The 14,336-nt window shown below is 36.8% G+C and overlaps 4 protein-coding genes across 6 annotated transcripts in view; 2 read left to right on the top strand and 2 right to left on the bottom strand.

Moving 5' to 3' along the window:
• Positions 1-7,150, top strand: part of LOC132788337 (uncharacterized) — a 158,132-nt gene extending 150,982 nt beyond the window's left edge. For 2 of the 3 annotated variants that reach the window (XM_060795845.1, XM_060795716.1), the window contains 3 exons: positions 849-1,110; positions 2,575-2,650; positions 5,151-7,150. In XM_060795845.1, the coding sequence (XP_060651828.1) occupies positions 849-1,110; positions 2,575-2,650; positions 5,151-5,379 (567 nt within the window). In that variant the 3' untranslated portion in view covers positions 5,380-7,150. The remainder of the gene's footprint in view (positions 1-848; positions 1,111-2,574; positions 2,651-5,150) is intronic. The other variant, XR_009632626.1, reaches the window with a different exon arrangement.
• Positions 7,151-7,579: 429 nt separating this feature from the next.
• LOC132788684 (2-oxoglutarate and iron-dependent oxygenase JMJD4 homolog) lies at positions 7,580-9,224 on the top strand. The gene is made up of 2 exons (XM_060796240.1): positions 7,580-8,344; positions 8,403-9,224. The coding sequence occupies exons 1-2, from the start codon at positions 7,707-7,709 to the stop codon at positions 9,088-9,090; spliced, it is 1,326 nt and encodes a 441-aa protein (XP_060652223.1). The 5' UTR covers positions 7,580-7,706; the 3' UTR covers positions 9,091-9,224.
• A 72-nt stretch (positions 9,225-9,296) lies between these two features.
• Positions 9,297-10,410, bottom strand: LOC132788930 (uncharacterized). Its single transcript, XM_060796655.1, has 4 exons — positions 10,138-10,410; positions 9,847-10,073; positions 9,615-9,791; positions 9,297-9,562 (listed from the first exon to the last, which is right to left on the bottom strand). The coding sequence occupies exons 1-4, from the start codon at positions 10,402-10,404 to the stop codon at positions 9,310-9,312; spliced, it is 924 nt and encodes a 307-aa protein (XP_060652638.1). The 5' UTR covers positions 10,405-10,410; the 3' UTR covers positions 9,297-9,309.
• Positions 10,411-11,872: 1,462 nt separating this feature from the next.
• On the bottom strand, positions 11,873-13,222 carry LOC132789010 (uncharacterized). The gene is made up of 4 exons (XM_060796778.1): positions 12,895-13,222; positions 12,610-12,836; positions 12,380-12,556; positions 11,873-12,321 (listed from the first exon to the last, which is right to left on the bottom strand). Exons 1-4 carry the CDS (start codon positions 13,096-13,098, stop codon positions 12,069-12,071), a joined length of 861 nt encoding a protein of 286 aa, XP_060652761.1. The 5' UTR covers positions 13,099-13,222; the 3' UTR covers positions 11,873-12,068.
• Between the last annotated feature and the right edge of the window lie 1,114 nt (positions 13,223-14,336).

Below are 14,336 nucleotides of genomic sequence, written 5' to 3'. Positions count from 1 at the left end.
GTGACCGTATTTAGTATTTAATATCCTTCACAATATATAAATTCATTATATATATTTAAATCAAAATCGAGTACGAATGTATTTAAATTTATATAACGAACAATCGAAATTAAATCTCCTTAACAATTTGGTATTCAACACAATTTAAATACACCAACTATGTCTTGAGGCTTATTTCCATTATTGTTTACTGAATCGAATTTGCAGACTTGACTTGCAATCAGATACAATATTATATCTTAAGCAGACAGGCTGTTCCTGGGATTAAGACCAAAAGCCACACGAATGCCATTACATCGAGTAGATATATTCAAGTGTATTATTCTAGGTTGTCTATTGAGCAGCTCATCGGCTTGGCTTGAATTAATCTCTCGCAGTGTAATTAATTTGCTCATAATTTGTGCCACGAAATGTAACTCCACACAAACTTGCATCAGATTAGTAATTACGTAGGCTGTGCCCACGCACACACACAAGCACACACAACTACATACGCAACCATAAATCCGCGCATAAATACAAATTACAGCGAGACAAAGAGAGTTAAGGAGACATACTCACATATATAGTATATCCTTTGAAAGCAATATCAATTTACTTAGCGACATCGTGACAGTCAAAGGTTAAATAAAAGTACATGCATAATGAAACTGTATTTAGATGTCCTTTTTGGCTCTCTTCACGCAATGTCCGCTCATTACTTATGTTTTATGACATGGGCGGCTTAGTTTATGGCATTGGCATTTTGATGCGAAAGCCATTTAAGACTCCCCCCACCCCGCCACACATTTCTAATCACTGTGACTAACGAACTTTCTTTCCCTCTACTCTTTTTCTGTGTGTTGCAGACAATCATACGCGAGATGAATCGACTGGGCATGATGGTGGATTTGTCACACGTCTCCAAAGGAACGATGCGCGATGCTCTGGAAGTGAGCGAGGCACCCGTCATATTCTCCCACTCATCCGCCTACGAGCTGTGCAACACAAGTCGCAATGTCCAGGACGATATCCTGCAAGCGTTGGCCAAAAATGGCGGACTCGTCATGGTCAACTTTTACTCCAAGTTCTTGTCGTGCAGCGACAACTCAACTGTACAGGATGCAGTCGGTAAGTAATCATGTTTTGATTATTTCTTCAACCCAAACATTAATTAGCATTTTGAAAAATTATTAGAGGGGATGGGAAATGTTTCAATAAATCAATAAATTCCATAGTTTTTAGTGCAAAATTCATTTGTGTCCAAAAGCGAATCGAGTGAAAAGCTTTTTGCATTTTGTTCGTCACATCGAAATCAATCAACGCCACTGATTTGCTGCGGTCTTTGTGGCACCAACGAAACACCACATTTCCATCACTGACTAACTGAGTGACTGACTGACTGAGTGACTGACTGACTGGCTGGCTGGCTATTGTTTCAGCTAGTTCATTATTGCCTCTCAGCTGGTTCTGGCGGCTTTTCTTTTCCTCCCAATGCTTTTGACATGCCATCAAAATGACGGACGTAATCACTTCCTGTTTCGCTGGTTTTCACACAATTCTCTTTCTTATACCCTAGCTTAAGGGTATTGGAAGTTTTCTAGCAAAATGTGTAGCACGAAAATAATTTAAGAAGATAGTCTTGAAAGAAATAGCTAAAGTTTTATAATTTAAAATAAATACCTAGTAATTGAAAAATATAGACTGTTCATTAAAACTTATTAAGATTAAAATTTGAAATTAAGTCATTGCCGAAAGTAATTTTATGCGATAATCGTCAGAGAAATAATGCTCAGTACTCTAATATTTTATTTTAGCATAGTCCCTTCTATCAACAAAGTTTGTAATAAAATAAATTCAAAATTTCGTTAAGGTGTCACCAAATAGTTAATGATTATTTTAAACTACTTTAATGATTAAACTAATTTGATGATTTAGAAGACATGCGAGTATTTTTATAATCTTTATATCTTAAACTTACTTTATATTTTAAATTATATTCTACTAAAACTAAACTAAGGCCGCTAGCCTTATATTTATTTATAAATTATTGTGTTGCATTTTAAGTGAAATAATCAGAAAATAAAATAAATAAATTACTTATCATCTAAGAGTCTCATAAGAAAGTATTTTTCTATGAACACAGTTTTCTTAATTTGTGCATATTTTTTTAATAATTTTATGGAATACTCTTTTTATAATGTTATTAGAATTGCTGATGGAAGTATGCTAGAGTATTGAAGTATAGACCTAATAGAGTTGCTATTTTATCTCAATTTTTTGGAGCATTTGTCTAATGCCACGTAATTTGACGTCTACTCTCTTTCTTTCTCTGATCTCTTTTCATGCTATTGTCTCTGGCTGGACACATTTCAAATTTGCGAAAATTTTAATACCGTCGACTTATGACGACGATGATGATGATGATGGCAACAACAACAACTCAAACCACATTGCGCTCACTTAACAATGGCTTTTAATGAACTTGACAACAACATCAACAACGATGGCGAATTCTACCATTCGATATGCTGCTGACCAACAACAAATGCAAACGACACACATACACGGACACACACACACATGCATCTACAGCGCATATTAATCACATTAAGCGAGTCGCTGGCATCGATCACGTTGGCCTCGGCGCCGGCTACGACGGCATTAATTAGTAAGTAAAAGTCATTTATTTCACTTAAATGCGCATTTTCCTCGGCCACAAGAGCTCAACGGTTTACAGCCTCCTCCCACTTGCGAGACAGCCATTGCCACGCCCATTCCAGTCCACTCTACTCCCTCAGCTGTCTCTCTCTCTCTCAGTCTCTGCCTCTGCCCAGGTGGTTTTTAAGTTATTAATTGATTCTATTTAAGTACTGCAGCTTAACATTGGCATATTGCGGGAGGCGATTCATATTGCGGCTCGTTACGGCCATTGATTCGCGAAAGGGAAGGGAAGAGAAGGGAAGGGAAGGGAAAGGGGTGGCAAATAGGGGAGGCAAACAACTAGGGGGGCGGACATCATCATTATGCTGTCATGTGCCCAAGGCTGATGAGTTTTCTAGCTGTGAAATTTTGGTGCTCAAAGTTCGCTAGTTGTCGTCACAATCTCAAGACCGTTTTTAAACAATATTAATTAATTATTAAATCGCCAATAGTCACAGAAACGTTTTTAATTAAAAAACTTAATTGACAATGAAGTAAAGGTTACAAGATTTTAAAGGTGGCTGGACATCTGCTTATTCTCAACAAATATTTTCAGCACTTAACATTATTCAAGTGCTTTGCTTAGATTTTCGTTTCATTGGTTCTCATTTAGAAGGTCGAAGATAAACAAACAAACTGACAGGCTCGAAACTACAGTTAGGGCAAAGTTCAGTTCGATATGGATGTTGGTTCGAGTGCATAATTTAAACAGTATGCGACAGGAGTAGAAAGACAGAAAGAGATAGAGAGAGCTGAGTTCAGTTCAGCCTGTTTTCGCCCTTTAGCCCGTTTGTTGTGTGTTTTTCAATTAAATATTTTTACTACATACCGCATTTATGCATGTAGCATGCCGCACTTTGTGTTGTTATTGTCACTACAACTCGTCGTACACATGCATATGAGCATTTTCAACAGCAATTTTCATGTAAATCAATTTCCCAACGAAACGAACTTCATTTTATTCGTTTCGCAACGCGCTGTGCAGCTACGGCTACAATAAAAAAAAAAAAAATAAAAACAACATCCACACACATACATCTAACCGAAATTGAGCTTATGAATATTTATAGGCCACTTTTCCAGCACACATACACTCACTCACACACTCACTCACACCTAGAGACCTGGTGACACGACACGAAACAATAAATAATCTAAAATTCTATGAAATTACAAAATTCCAAATGGTGTTTTTCCGCATCTCTCGCTCTGCTCAATTTTCGACATTGACTGACATTCAGTGCGTTAAACAAGCGACAATTGCAATTCCAGCTGCCGTTGTTATTGTTGTTATTATCGTTGCACCAGCTGCAATTGTTGTTGCTAAAGTTGCAGTTGCCTCCTGCCACAGAAATTTAATTCATGCCTCATCACTGAAGTATGCTCATTTATCCAATATAAACATTTAACTATGTACTTCCATACATTTTTGTTAGTCTCACATATAATTTAAACAATTTATTTGGCTTGCAGCGTATTTCATGTTTAACACGCAAAAGTCAAAACAATTCAAATCGTTTTGTTAATTTACCTTTAATGTGTGATTATTTGTTTTGAAACTGCGGAATGTTGAAAATGCTAAATGCAAAATGAATTTAAAGTGCCTGCCGCAGCCACAAATGATTAATATTAATTTGCGCAAAACAATGTCGAAATGCCATTTAGCAAATACTGAAATATGTATGAGCACTTGTTGTATGTATATAGGCCAAAGCCGCAAAAGGAATCCCAACTAATATAATAACAACAACAACAAAGGCACAAGAATGAACAGAAATTACAAAGGAAAGGCAAATGACATGAATTGTTTTTGTTATGGCTTTTTCAAGCATACTTCAAATATATTTGATACCAATAAAATGCGAATAAACAGGGTGTCACAAAAGCAAAAAGGAAATTAAGTACCAATTACTCAACTAATGAAAAACTACTTTAATGTTCAGCAATAAACACTTGACAAACAAAACTATTATTCAACTTTCAGACTTACATAGTAAAAAAAGAAAAAAAACACCCTGTAATTGGCAATTTTCGTACATGTATTATGTAATATTTCCATGTCATTTAAAAGCTAAACGCTGTAGCACACATAAAAGTAAATTATTATTTATTTGTACTTCCTTTCAAACGGGGCCTGAAATATTAATTTATTATTTATTTGCCTTTTGTTTTGCCTGTTGTTTATTTATTTTGTGGTTGTGACTTACATAAATTCTCTCTTCTTTATTATCCATACAAAGCACATATCACATTTCACATTTCATATTTCGTCTTCGCATTTGCCTTTTTCGTTTTTCCTTTTTAAATTGCGACAATCGTATTTGCTGGTGCATAAAGTCCGATTAGTTTGGGATTTATTTTATGAAAGCTCTTTTGACTATGTGAATATTACGTATACGAAACTCAATTATATCGTTGTGAAATGAAATTATAATCATAACTAATATTTTGTATTCACCAATATTCAGTACACCCAAAGGCCTAGAGGATGTTTCATCGTATCCGACGCTGTTCGCCGAACTTTTGGGAGGCGGTTGGACCATCGATGAGCTGACCAAATTGGCAGGAGGCAACTTTCTGCGTGTCATGCAGCAAGTGGAGAAGCTGCGGGATGATAAGAAGGCTGCCGGTATCAAACCCTATGAAGATCATCCCAACTTTCGCACTGACGATCCATATAATTGTACTTCCAGCTAATTAAATCTAAGCGCTATCTTTAGAGAGGTTGTTTAATAGGCCAACCTGGCTGAAAATGCAACGAAAACATTTTGGTGCATATAAAAACAAAAGAAAAACAAAACAAAGAACAGTAATTGAAAGTAAATTAATGAATGAATATATGATATTTAAATTAATTACATTCTAGTTAAATAAGTGGCCTAGCTATGGTTTGTATAAGCTTTAAGTATATATAATAGTACTAATATAAAGTCTACTACCTAAGTCTTTGGCTAAATTCCTTCTCGGTTCTATGGACAATTTTGCGAATTTCGTTTTGGTTTTTATGACAATCTACAGACTGCCAAGAAATGCACCCACTTACCGCAAATTTATAAATTTATAAAGCAATTATTTCAAATTCCAACGGTTTTATCTCCTACCTATTCTACAACTAAACTCCCATATGAAAATTCTGACTTCAAACTGGACCAACACAGAAATAGAAGAGTACACGACTAAAGGAGCAGAAGATGATGCAAAAAACAAATAAACAAACTTGTATTTACAATTTCCGTTTTCCAATGTGAATTAATTTCATTGTTTTTTATATGAAAACTACATATCAATCAAGCATGTAATAAAAAATATATAAAAAGAAATAAATCATTTTCGTAGATTAATGTTTAAATGCAAATAATATTTGAAAAGTGGGAAAGCATACACTTAAATTAAATAATCTACTATAAATTATAAAGTAAATATACATATATATATATATAAATATTTAGAAAATTATTGGGCATTGATTCAATGTTAATTAAACAATTAGTTCAATTTTTCTAAGCAGTTTGCGAGCAGTTGTGTATTATGAAATGCACAAATACTGAGGGAAAAGTAAATAGCGTAACAGACACTAAATTAGTTGGTAAGCAAAGTGGGCGTGGCACAAGCTTCAAGTGCATGCCACCTACTATATATACCCAGTATAGAGCTGTACATAGGTTGGGTTGGACAATTTCTATAGCATAAGTATGTCAAATATGCGTATTCTCTATATATATATATAAATTTACTGTTAGACAAACAACACAAACTCAAACAATTTCTCCCTGCATTTCCGTAGCCTACGCCCCTTCTATACAAAAATATGAGAAAAACAATAATTAAAAAAGCCACTCTGTCAGTATCTCTGTACCTTCTAAACCTAAAAAAAAGAAAAAGTGAAAAAAATCTAGTCAAATGTGCGTAGTCTTAAGTAAATAAATTCAATAATTGTACATTTTCTACGCAAATGAAAACAAACACTATTGTTACAATTTTTTTATGACGTATTTTATACGAATTTTTGTATGTGTACATAGCGTTTTTACCTATACCGTTTTGCTATAATTTATAAACCTATAGTTTTCTAGCAAAAATTAAATATATGTATGAATATTACAATTATAATTACATTGTACTTAAATATAATATTAGTAAGTTGTTAGTCAAGCGTTAGTTCTTAGGCTAAACGCTTGCCTCGAAGGCGAGCCATAAAATATCTGTAAAGTTTATACATGCATATAGTACATACATACATACAAAACATATATAGGAACTTGATTCAAATTACACATACACCAACAACTCACAAAGCAAATGTAAAATGAAACTTAAATTTAAATTTTCAACCATACTGTGTCATACGTTGTTGTGTACGTTAAAACACACACATGAAATGCGCATATGTATGTAAATCCAAATTGTAGTTAAATCTTGAAAATGGTAAAATGTTTAGCGAATAAATTCCAATAAAATGACAAACAGATTGCAGTATAATAAAATTCACAAAATGACTTTCATTTCATTACATGCAGGCTCATTTCTTAAATTTTGTACTCAAAAATGTATAAGTTCAGTACAGTATAATTTACGATTGCATATTATAAGATAAGTATAAGACAATTCTGTTACTTTCAGTTTGCTGTTACGCGCCATTCAGCGAGCATTCTGTCCGCTGTTAACGCTCGACTTTCGTGCTCCACGTCGTAACAGAATTGCTCCTCAATGACATATTGAAGCGCAGCTATTGCGGGATAGTGACTGTGACGTCACAGTTGACTGAAATAACTACAATTTAATACATAAAAAACAAGCAATATTTCTACAAAATGCAAAGCTACTAATTAACTTACAATTTTTTCAAATCGTACATTTACTTTTTATTAAAGTCCCTTAGATATAAAAATTAAATGCCAACGAGAGAGTTTGACAGAACGATAGCGAGAGCGAAAAGTGCCGAAATCGATGTGACGTGACCTCGTATTATTATCCCCTCAAAGTCACACTTTTGTTTACATTTTTTTTTTTTTTGTTTTTCTGGCATGGAGTCAGATAAAGCGGCGCCACAAATATTGGCGCTGCAACCACAAATTAATACTCAACTGCACCCGCATCAAGATAACATTATCCAACGATGCGCCGCCAAGGAGCTGAGCTACAACGATTTCTACTGGCGTTTCATGCACGCCAACTGGCCGGTGATTATAACAGATGTCTCCAATGCCTGGGAATGTCGCAACTGGGCGAAATGCGACAGCGATAACAATACGACTAAACTGGACAACGAAAATGCCAACAATAACAACAACAACAACAATGCTAACGAAACTGGCCAAGAACAACACATTAATTTCGACTACCTCAGGAGCCGCATCGGCAACTTTGCTGTGCCTGTTGCCGACTGCAATGCAACATATTTCGATAGCCATGCCAAACTGGAACTGAAGTTCCATGACTACCTGGAGCGATGGCAACGTAACGCAACTGATCAAAGGGAGACCAACTGCAATGTGGCCAAGGACAACCTCTACCTCAAGGACTGGCATCTGGCTGCCCAGATGCCCACGTATGAGTTCTATCAAGTGCCCAAGTATTTTGCCTCCGATTGGCTGAACGAACAGCTGATTGCCGAGCAACGGGATGATTATCGCTTTGTCTACATGGGACCCAAGGGATCCTGGTGAGTAGCTTAATGTGTAAGAGTTGCTTATTGATAATTACACTGTGTGCGCTTGCAGGACTTCTTTTCATGCGGATGTATTTGGCTCATTCAGCTGGTCCACCAACATTGTGGGCCACAAAAAGTGGCTAATAATGGCACCCGGCGAGGAACGCAAGTTGGCCGATCGACTGGGAAATCTGCCATTTAGCATTGATGAAAACCAACTGGATGAGCATCAAGTGCATTATTTTACCATCAATCAGACGGCCAATGAGGCGGTGTTTGTGCCCAGCGGCTGGTATCATCAGGTGTGGAATGTAAGCGATACCATCTCAGTGAATCACAACTGGTTCAATGCCTGCAACGTGGCCACTGTGTGGCGCAATCTGCTGAGCAACTGGAAGGCTGTGTGCAACGAGATCGCCGATTGCCAGCAGATGGACAACTTTGAGGCCCATTGCCAAACGATGTTGCGAGCCAGTTTTGGCATCAACTACCTCGATTTTGTGGAACTTTTGGAATTCATTGCCACCCGCCGATTAGCAGCAGCTGCACTCAAGGACCAACAAACATCAACAACAGCAACAACAACGACCGCAACCAGCTTATTACTTTTCAATAGATATCAAATGAATGATCATCATCTGCAAACCGATCTCGAGTGCATTCGACAGTTGCTCATCGACATGCTGCAGGAGCCAAGTGTCCTTGAGTGTCCTGCCCAACTGCACGAGCGTTGCGAACACCTCAAGCAGCAATTGTAGCTGCAATCCTAATCACATAGCATACTATAGATATACATATATATGCAAGAATTGGCATATTTTTATACCAAAGTTGTATTCATATACAATATACAATAGTTGTAAAATTTTACTATGTACAGACAACAATGCATAGACATTTGTTACATGTGTATGCATTTATTTACTAACAACATAATGTAATGTATACATATTTAAAACTGTAAGTAGTAACTTTGTTTACTCCCCTTCGGGCCAGGTAATTTCTCCGTGGAGAGGTCGAGTTCGCAGCCAATGACATTGATCGATTACCTTGAAGCCGAGCTTATCGAACATCACCCTCGATGGAGTATTCTGTGGATTGACCAGCGCCATCACATCCTGTCCCAGGCAGCCTATGCGACGTGCTATCTCCTTGGTGACGAGGCTGCCAAATCCTCGTCGCTGGTGCGAACTTCTCACCTGCAGTGCACCCAAATAGCCTCCTTGCAGTCTGAATGGATTAGAATTGTTATATATGAAGCTGCCTAAGTGAAGCTACTCACCTGATACACCAGGCCACCAGTTGCTTGGAATCCTCCGCATAGAGTCCAACACTTGGACACAACTTAATCTGTCGTTGTACAAAGTACAAGGAGCCTTCGTGATGATTTGGCCATTCCTCGTTAACCAATTCCGCATCACTTTCCCTCAACGTATCCAGATAAAATCCAGGTGGTGCTCTATGTAGATAAGATAATTGTATGAAATGCGAAGCACTTCTTAAATGGAACTTACTCAACACATAACTGACGCGCCTTCTCTGCTGGCAAATAATGCAGATTTGTTAAATCTTTGAACAATAACTGCAGCTGTTTCTCCTCGATCACGCTCTCCAGCGCCGCAATGTGTCGAGCTGGTATCGAACTACATTTGAGGCCAGTTGACCAATCGAGTAAGGTTAAAGCTGCTTCGACAAGTCCAAGCGAGTTATTTAGGCAGCCCACAAACAGCTGATAACGATCCTAACTTAACAATTAGATATTTAATTGTGTGTATTAGTTTATTTATATCTGTGTTTTTGCTAACCACAATCACAAAGAGAGCTTCGTCTTTGGCTCTCTCATCGCTCAGTGTGTAGGCTTTTAAGTTTTTGATCTGCGGATCTTTTTTCAGAAATCCAATGAAGTTATCCAGGCAATAGAACTCTGGACAATATTTAGGCCAATTTTGTCTATAACACTTTTGAAATTCCTGCATAATTTCAAGACTAATCGGTTCCAGTTGCTGCGACATGTTGCTAAGCGATCTATTAACTTGACCACTCACGAACAACTTATCAACTGAGTTGTACATTCGCAAGTTGTGTTGTATTTTTCGCATTAAATGCTGACTAATCTGAGAGATAGAGAAGGAAACTTCTCAGCCAATGTTACACTAGCAAAACACCCTATAAAGTATAAAGTATAAACAGATTTCTGAATTTGTATTAATATGAACATAATTTAGCATTGAAATTTATGCTATATAATTTATAGTAATAATGCGAAAACAGTCTCAGATCTTTCCTTCAAGAAGCTGTCACTCCCGCTTCATTCGCAGTGTAGGGTATCAGGTTTAGAAAGTCAGAGAGCGAGAGAAAGACTAATTCTATCAGTCGATTGCTCTCAAATTACACTCTGATTCTCGGTAGTCAACATGCATAGAAGACTTTTTAAGAGATTGGCATTAATCAATCTATCTTATCACATCCTATAATTTAATGAAAATGGCTAATTAATACAAATTCATTAATTATTCACTTTTTTCATTTAGAGGCCGAGATAATCAAAGACTTATTGTAGGTATAGCTTGGGTATATCCTGTCTGGTCCTTCAGAGTCTTGGGACAAATAATAGGTTGTGGTGAGCTTAAGCATCCTGCCAAAGTACAATCAAATTGTTATTGTAGTTTACCTCTTATCTCTCTTGAGCCGTGTATAAAAAAATTACAAGTGCTTGATTTTTAGATGACCCCATATTTTTTAAATGCAAAAAAATTGGTCCTGGCGATCCTAGCAATACATGTCTATTGAAAATATAACTGGATACGATCAAGATATAGCTTGTTTTTAAAAAAGGACATTAGTTTTCAGATCATAAGTAGGCCAAATCTCTAAGGATATCGCAAGAACCTACTTTTTGTGCTCAGGATAACCAATATTTTCGATTGGCATTCAAGGAATTCACGAACATTGTCAACAATTTCAGATGAAATTTTTTCAAGGGGTAGGTATAGAAAAAATGGCAAAAAGTTCGAAAATCAGACGTATCTCGGCCATTTCAAGGACTATCGTAATGTCCTTTGACACAAGAACATCTTTTAACAATACAAATTGATTGACATACTAAAAAGGACGAATGTCCTGTAAACGGCCAAGTTAGAAGGACTTTTTTGTTTTGAGAAAATAGCGTATTACTCGGCCGTATCCTTTCTGATCCTTGCGTGTCGTGTGTCAAACCAAAGTTATTGATTAGCTCTATCATCCTACCAAAGGACATTCAAATCGTCCTTGTGGTTCTCGAGATATCCTGAAATTTTCAAAATTTCACCTTTTCACTTGAGCTGTGCACCAAAAAATTTCGAGTGTTGGTTTCTTAGATGACCCCATACTTTTTTGATGCCAATCGATAGCTTATCAGCATAGGAGTTTATTGCGCATAAGGTCCTTGAAATCCGTCAGGATATACAGAAGTTATATCCTTTTTTCTTTTCAAATAATATAGCAACTTGTTAAAAATGCCAGTGCATACTTTTAGGAGGCACATATTAAAGTATTTGACAAAAATAATTGAGTATATAATGTGATTTATTGCATACTTTTAGGAGGCCAATTTTAAACAAGATGCAAATTAGTTTGCTTCCTATTGGAAATATGAAGGTGACAAAAATGGAAATGCATACTTTTTGGATGACAAAATACTAATAATCATAAATATTGACTTTTTGACAAGACATCTTGTTTTTGAACAGGAACAACATTACTGGCCATGTGGCCACGTTAATTTGCCATTTTCAGGTGCAGTGAAACGCCAATAGCATTGATCACTCACACGGAATCCCAATTTATTGAATATGCTACTAGAGATAATATTCTCCGGATGTATCTCAGCGCCAACATCGTCGCCTAAAGCACCGATCTCTCGAGATAAAGCAGCAACGACGATAGTACCAAATCCACGCCTTTTGTACGCGTTATCAACTTGCAAGGCGGCTAACAAACCATCCATTGTTCTTAGCCAAAATATATATCCATTAATTATTTTAAATTCTATTTAATCTGAGTGCTTACCTGACGCACCAGGCAACCAGCTTGTTAGATTGCATATCGTATAATCCCATGCTGGGGCACAGACGAATCTGCCGTTGAAAAAAGTACAAGGTACCCGTATCACTGTAGGTCCACATTTTGTCTATTAACTGGGCATCTGCTTCCACCAAAGGCCTCAGCTGGAATCCTTCTGGGCAGCTATAGAGTTTACACAATAAATATAAAATATTAAAGATGATTAAAAAACCTACTCCACCCTCAGTTGCATGGCTTCTTGTGCTGGTAGAATGTATAGATTGGCGTCATATTCTAAAGTGATCGTCAATTGCTTGGCTTCTATAACCTTCGAGATGGTGGCTAGATATCGTGCTGCAAATGTGGTGCATTGAAAGCCCCGTGACCAGTCCAGTTGGTGCAGAGCGTGTTCCAATAAGTCAAACTTGTTCCCCAGACAGCCGACAAATAGTTGATAGCGATCCTAATAAAAATTGTTTATTTTGTTAATATCCGTAAATAAATAAACACTAAAAACCTACCACAAGTAAAAAGAGTCCAAGCTCTTGGGCATGTGAATCTGCCAAAGTGTAGGCATTGAGATGCTTCAGTCCTGGTTCAGTCTTGATAAATTTAATGACGGTGCTGAGTACATAATATTCCTTGAAATATTTGGGCCACTCTCTTTTATAGAGTGCCTGTAGTTCTGATAGATCGTGGATGCTAATCGGTTGAAGCTGCGCCATTAGTAGACTTGTTCAAGACACTCCCTACCACAATTTAATTAAGTTGTGCAATTTGTCTGAGCTTATATAGCGACGATTTGCAATGATAATAGTGCAATCTCTATAGCGGATTTTGGAGTATTTTGTATTTACATTAGCTTTCGCTGTGTGCTCAGAGATTAGATGGCCAATTAATAGGGCTTTCCTTCTCGGGCAAGCACATGCTCCAGCAGTAGTGTTCTCCCTCTACGAGTGTAAAACCCAGTCTATCAGTCTATCCAGTCTAACTAGCTCATTGGCAATCCGTCTGGCGATGACTGCTGCCACGACAAGGCCAAGTTCTAAGTACTAAGTACTAAGTTTATGGTATAAAAAGAATTCTAAATTAATATTAATATGAACATATAACTTGGCATTGAAATAATATTAATAGAAAAATAGTCTTTAAGTAGGTTTCAGGGCCAATAATCGATTAATTCAGATTTCCGTGCACTATTAATCTTTACTCTAAAAAGTCGTCGTTCCCACCTCATTCACAGTGTAGGGTATACATTCTAGAAAGTCAGAGAGACCATGAGAAAGCTCTCACAGTGCACTCTCGATAGCCAACGTGCTTTGAAGTGTTTTGAAGAGAGGTTGATATTAATCTATTCATCTTATCATGCTATTGTTTATTGTGCCTATATGGACGTAGCAACGACTATTTAATTTTTGGGAATAGTAAAAGAAATCCGACATGTCTCAGCCATTTGAAGAACGTGATATGTAGTTTTCAATACAAACTAAAAAAGACAAATATTCTGGTGACAGTAGAGTTACAACGTTTTTTTTTTTTGGAAACAGAAAATCGCTTAAAACTTGTGTATGTCCTGTCTGATCCTTGTCACTTCTCAGCCAAATAATAAGTGGTGGTGAGAGATAACATCCTGAAACGGACTATTTTGTTTTAGGCAAATCAAAAGAGTTGGTCCTAGCGATCCTATCAAACACGTCCTTTGAAAATTTGAGAATATATGATCAAGATATAGCTTTAAAAAAAAATTAGTTTTAAGGCCATAACTCGGCCAAATCCTGAAGGACCTAGCAAGGAACTACTTTTTTGTGATCAGGGTAAGCCATATTATCGATTGGCATTCAGGAAATTCACGGACATTGCAAAAAATTTCGGTTGAAATTTTTTCAAGGGGTAGGTATAGAAAAAATGGCAAAAAGTTCGAAAATCAGCTGTATCTCGGTCATTTGAAGGACGGTCGTAATGT

This window comes from Drosophila nasuta, chromosome 2L (genome assembly GCF_023558535.2).
Source record: "Drosophila nasuta strain 15112-1781.00 chromosome 2L, ASM2355853v1, whole genome shotgun sequence".
Taxonomy (NCBI): Eukaryota; Metazoa; Arthropoda; class Insecta; order Diptera; family Drosophilidae; genus Drosophila; species Drosophila nasuta.
The sequence above is the reverse complement of the archived record's forward strand: the minus strand, read 5'-3'. Positions and strand labels throughout refer to the sequence as shown.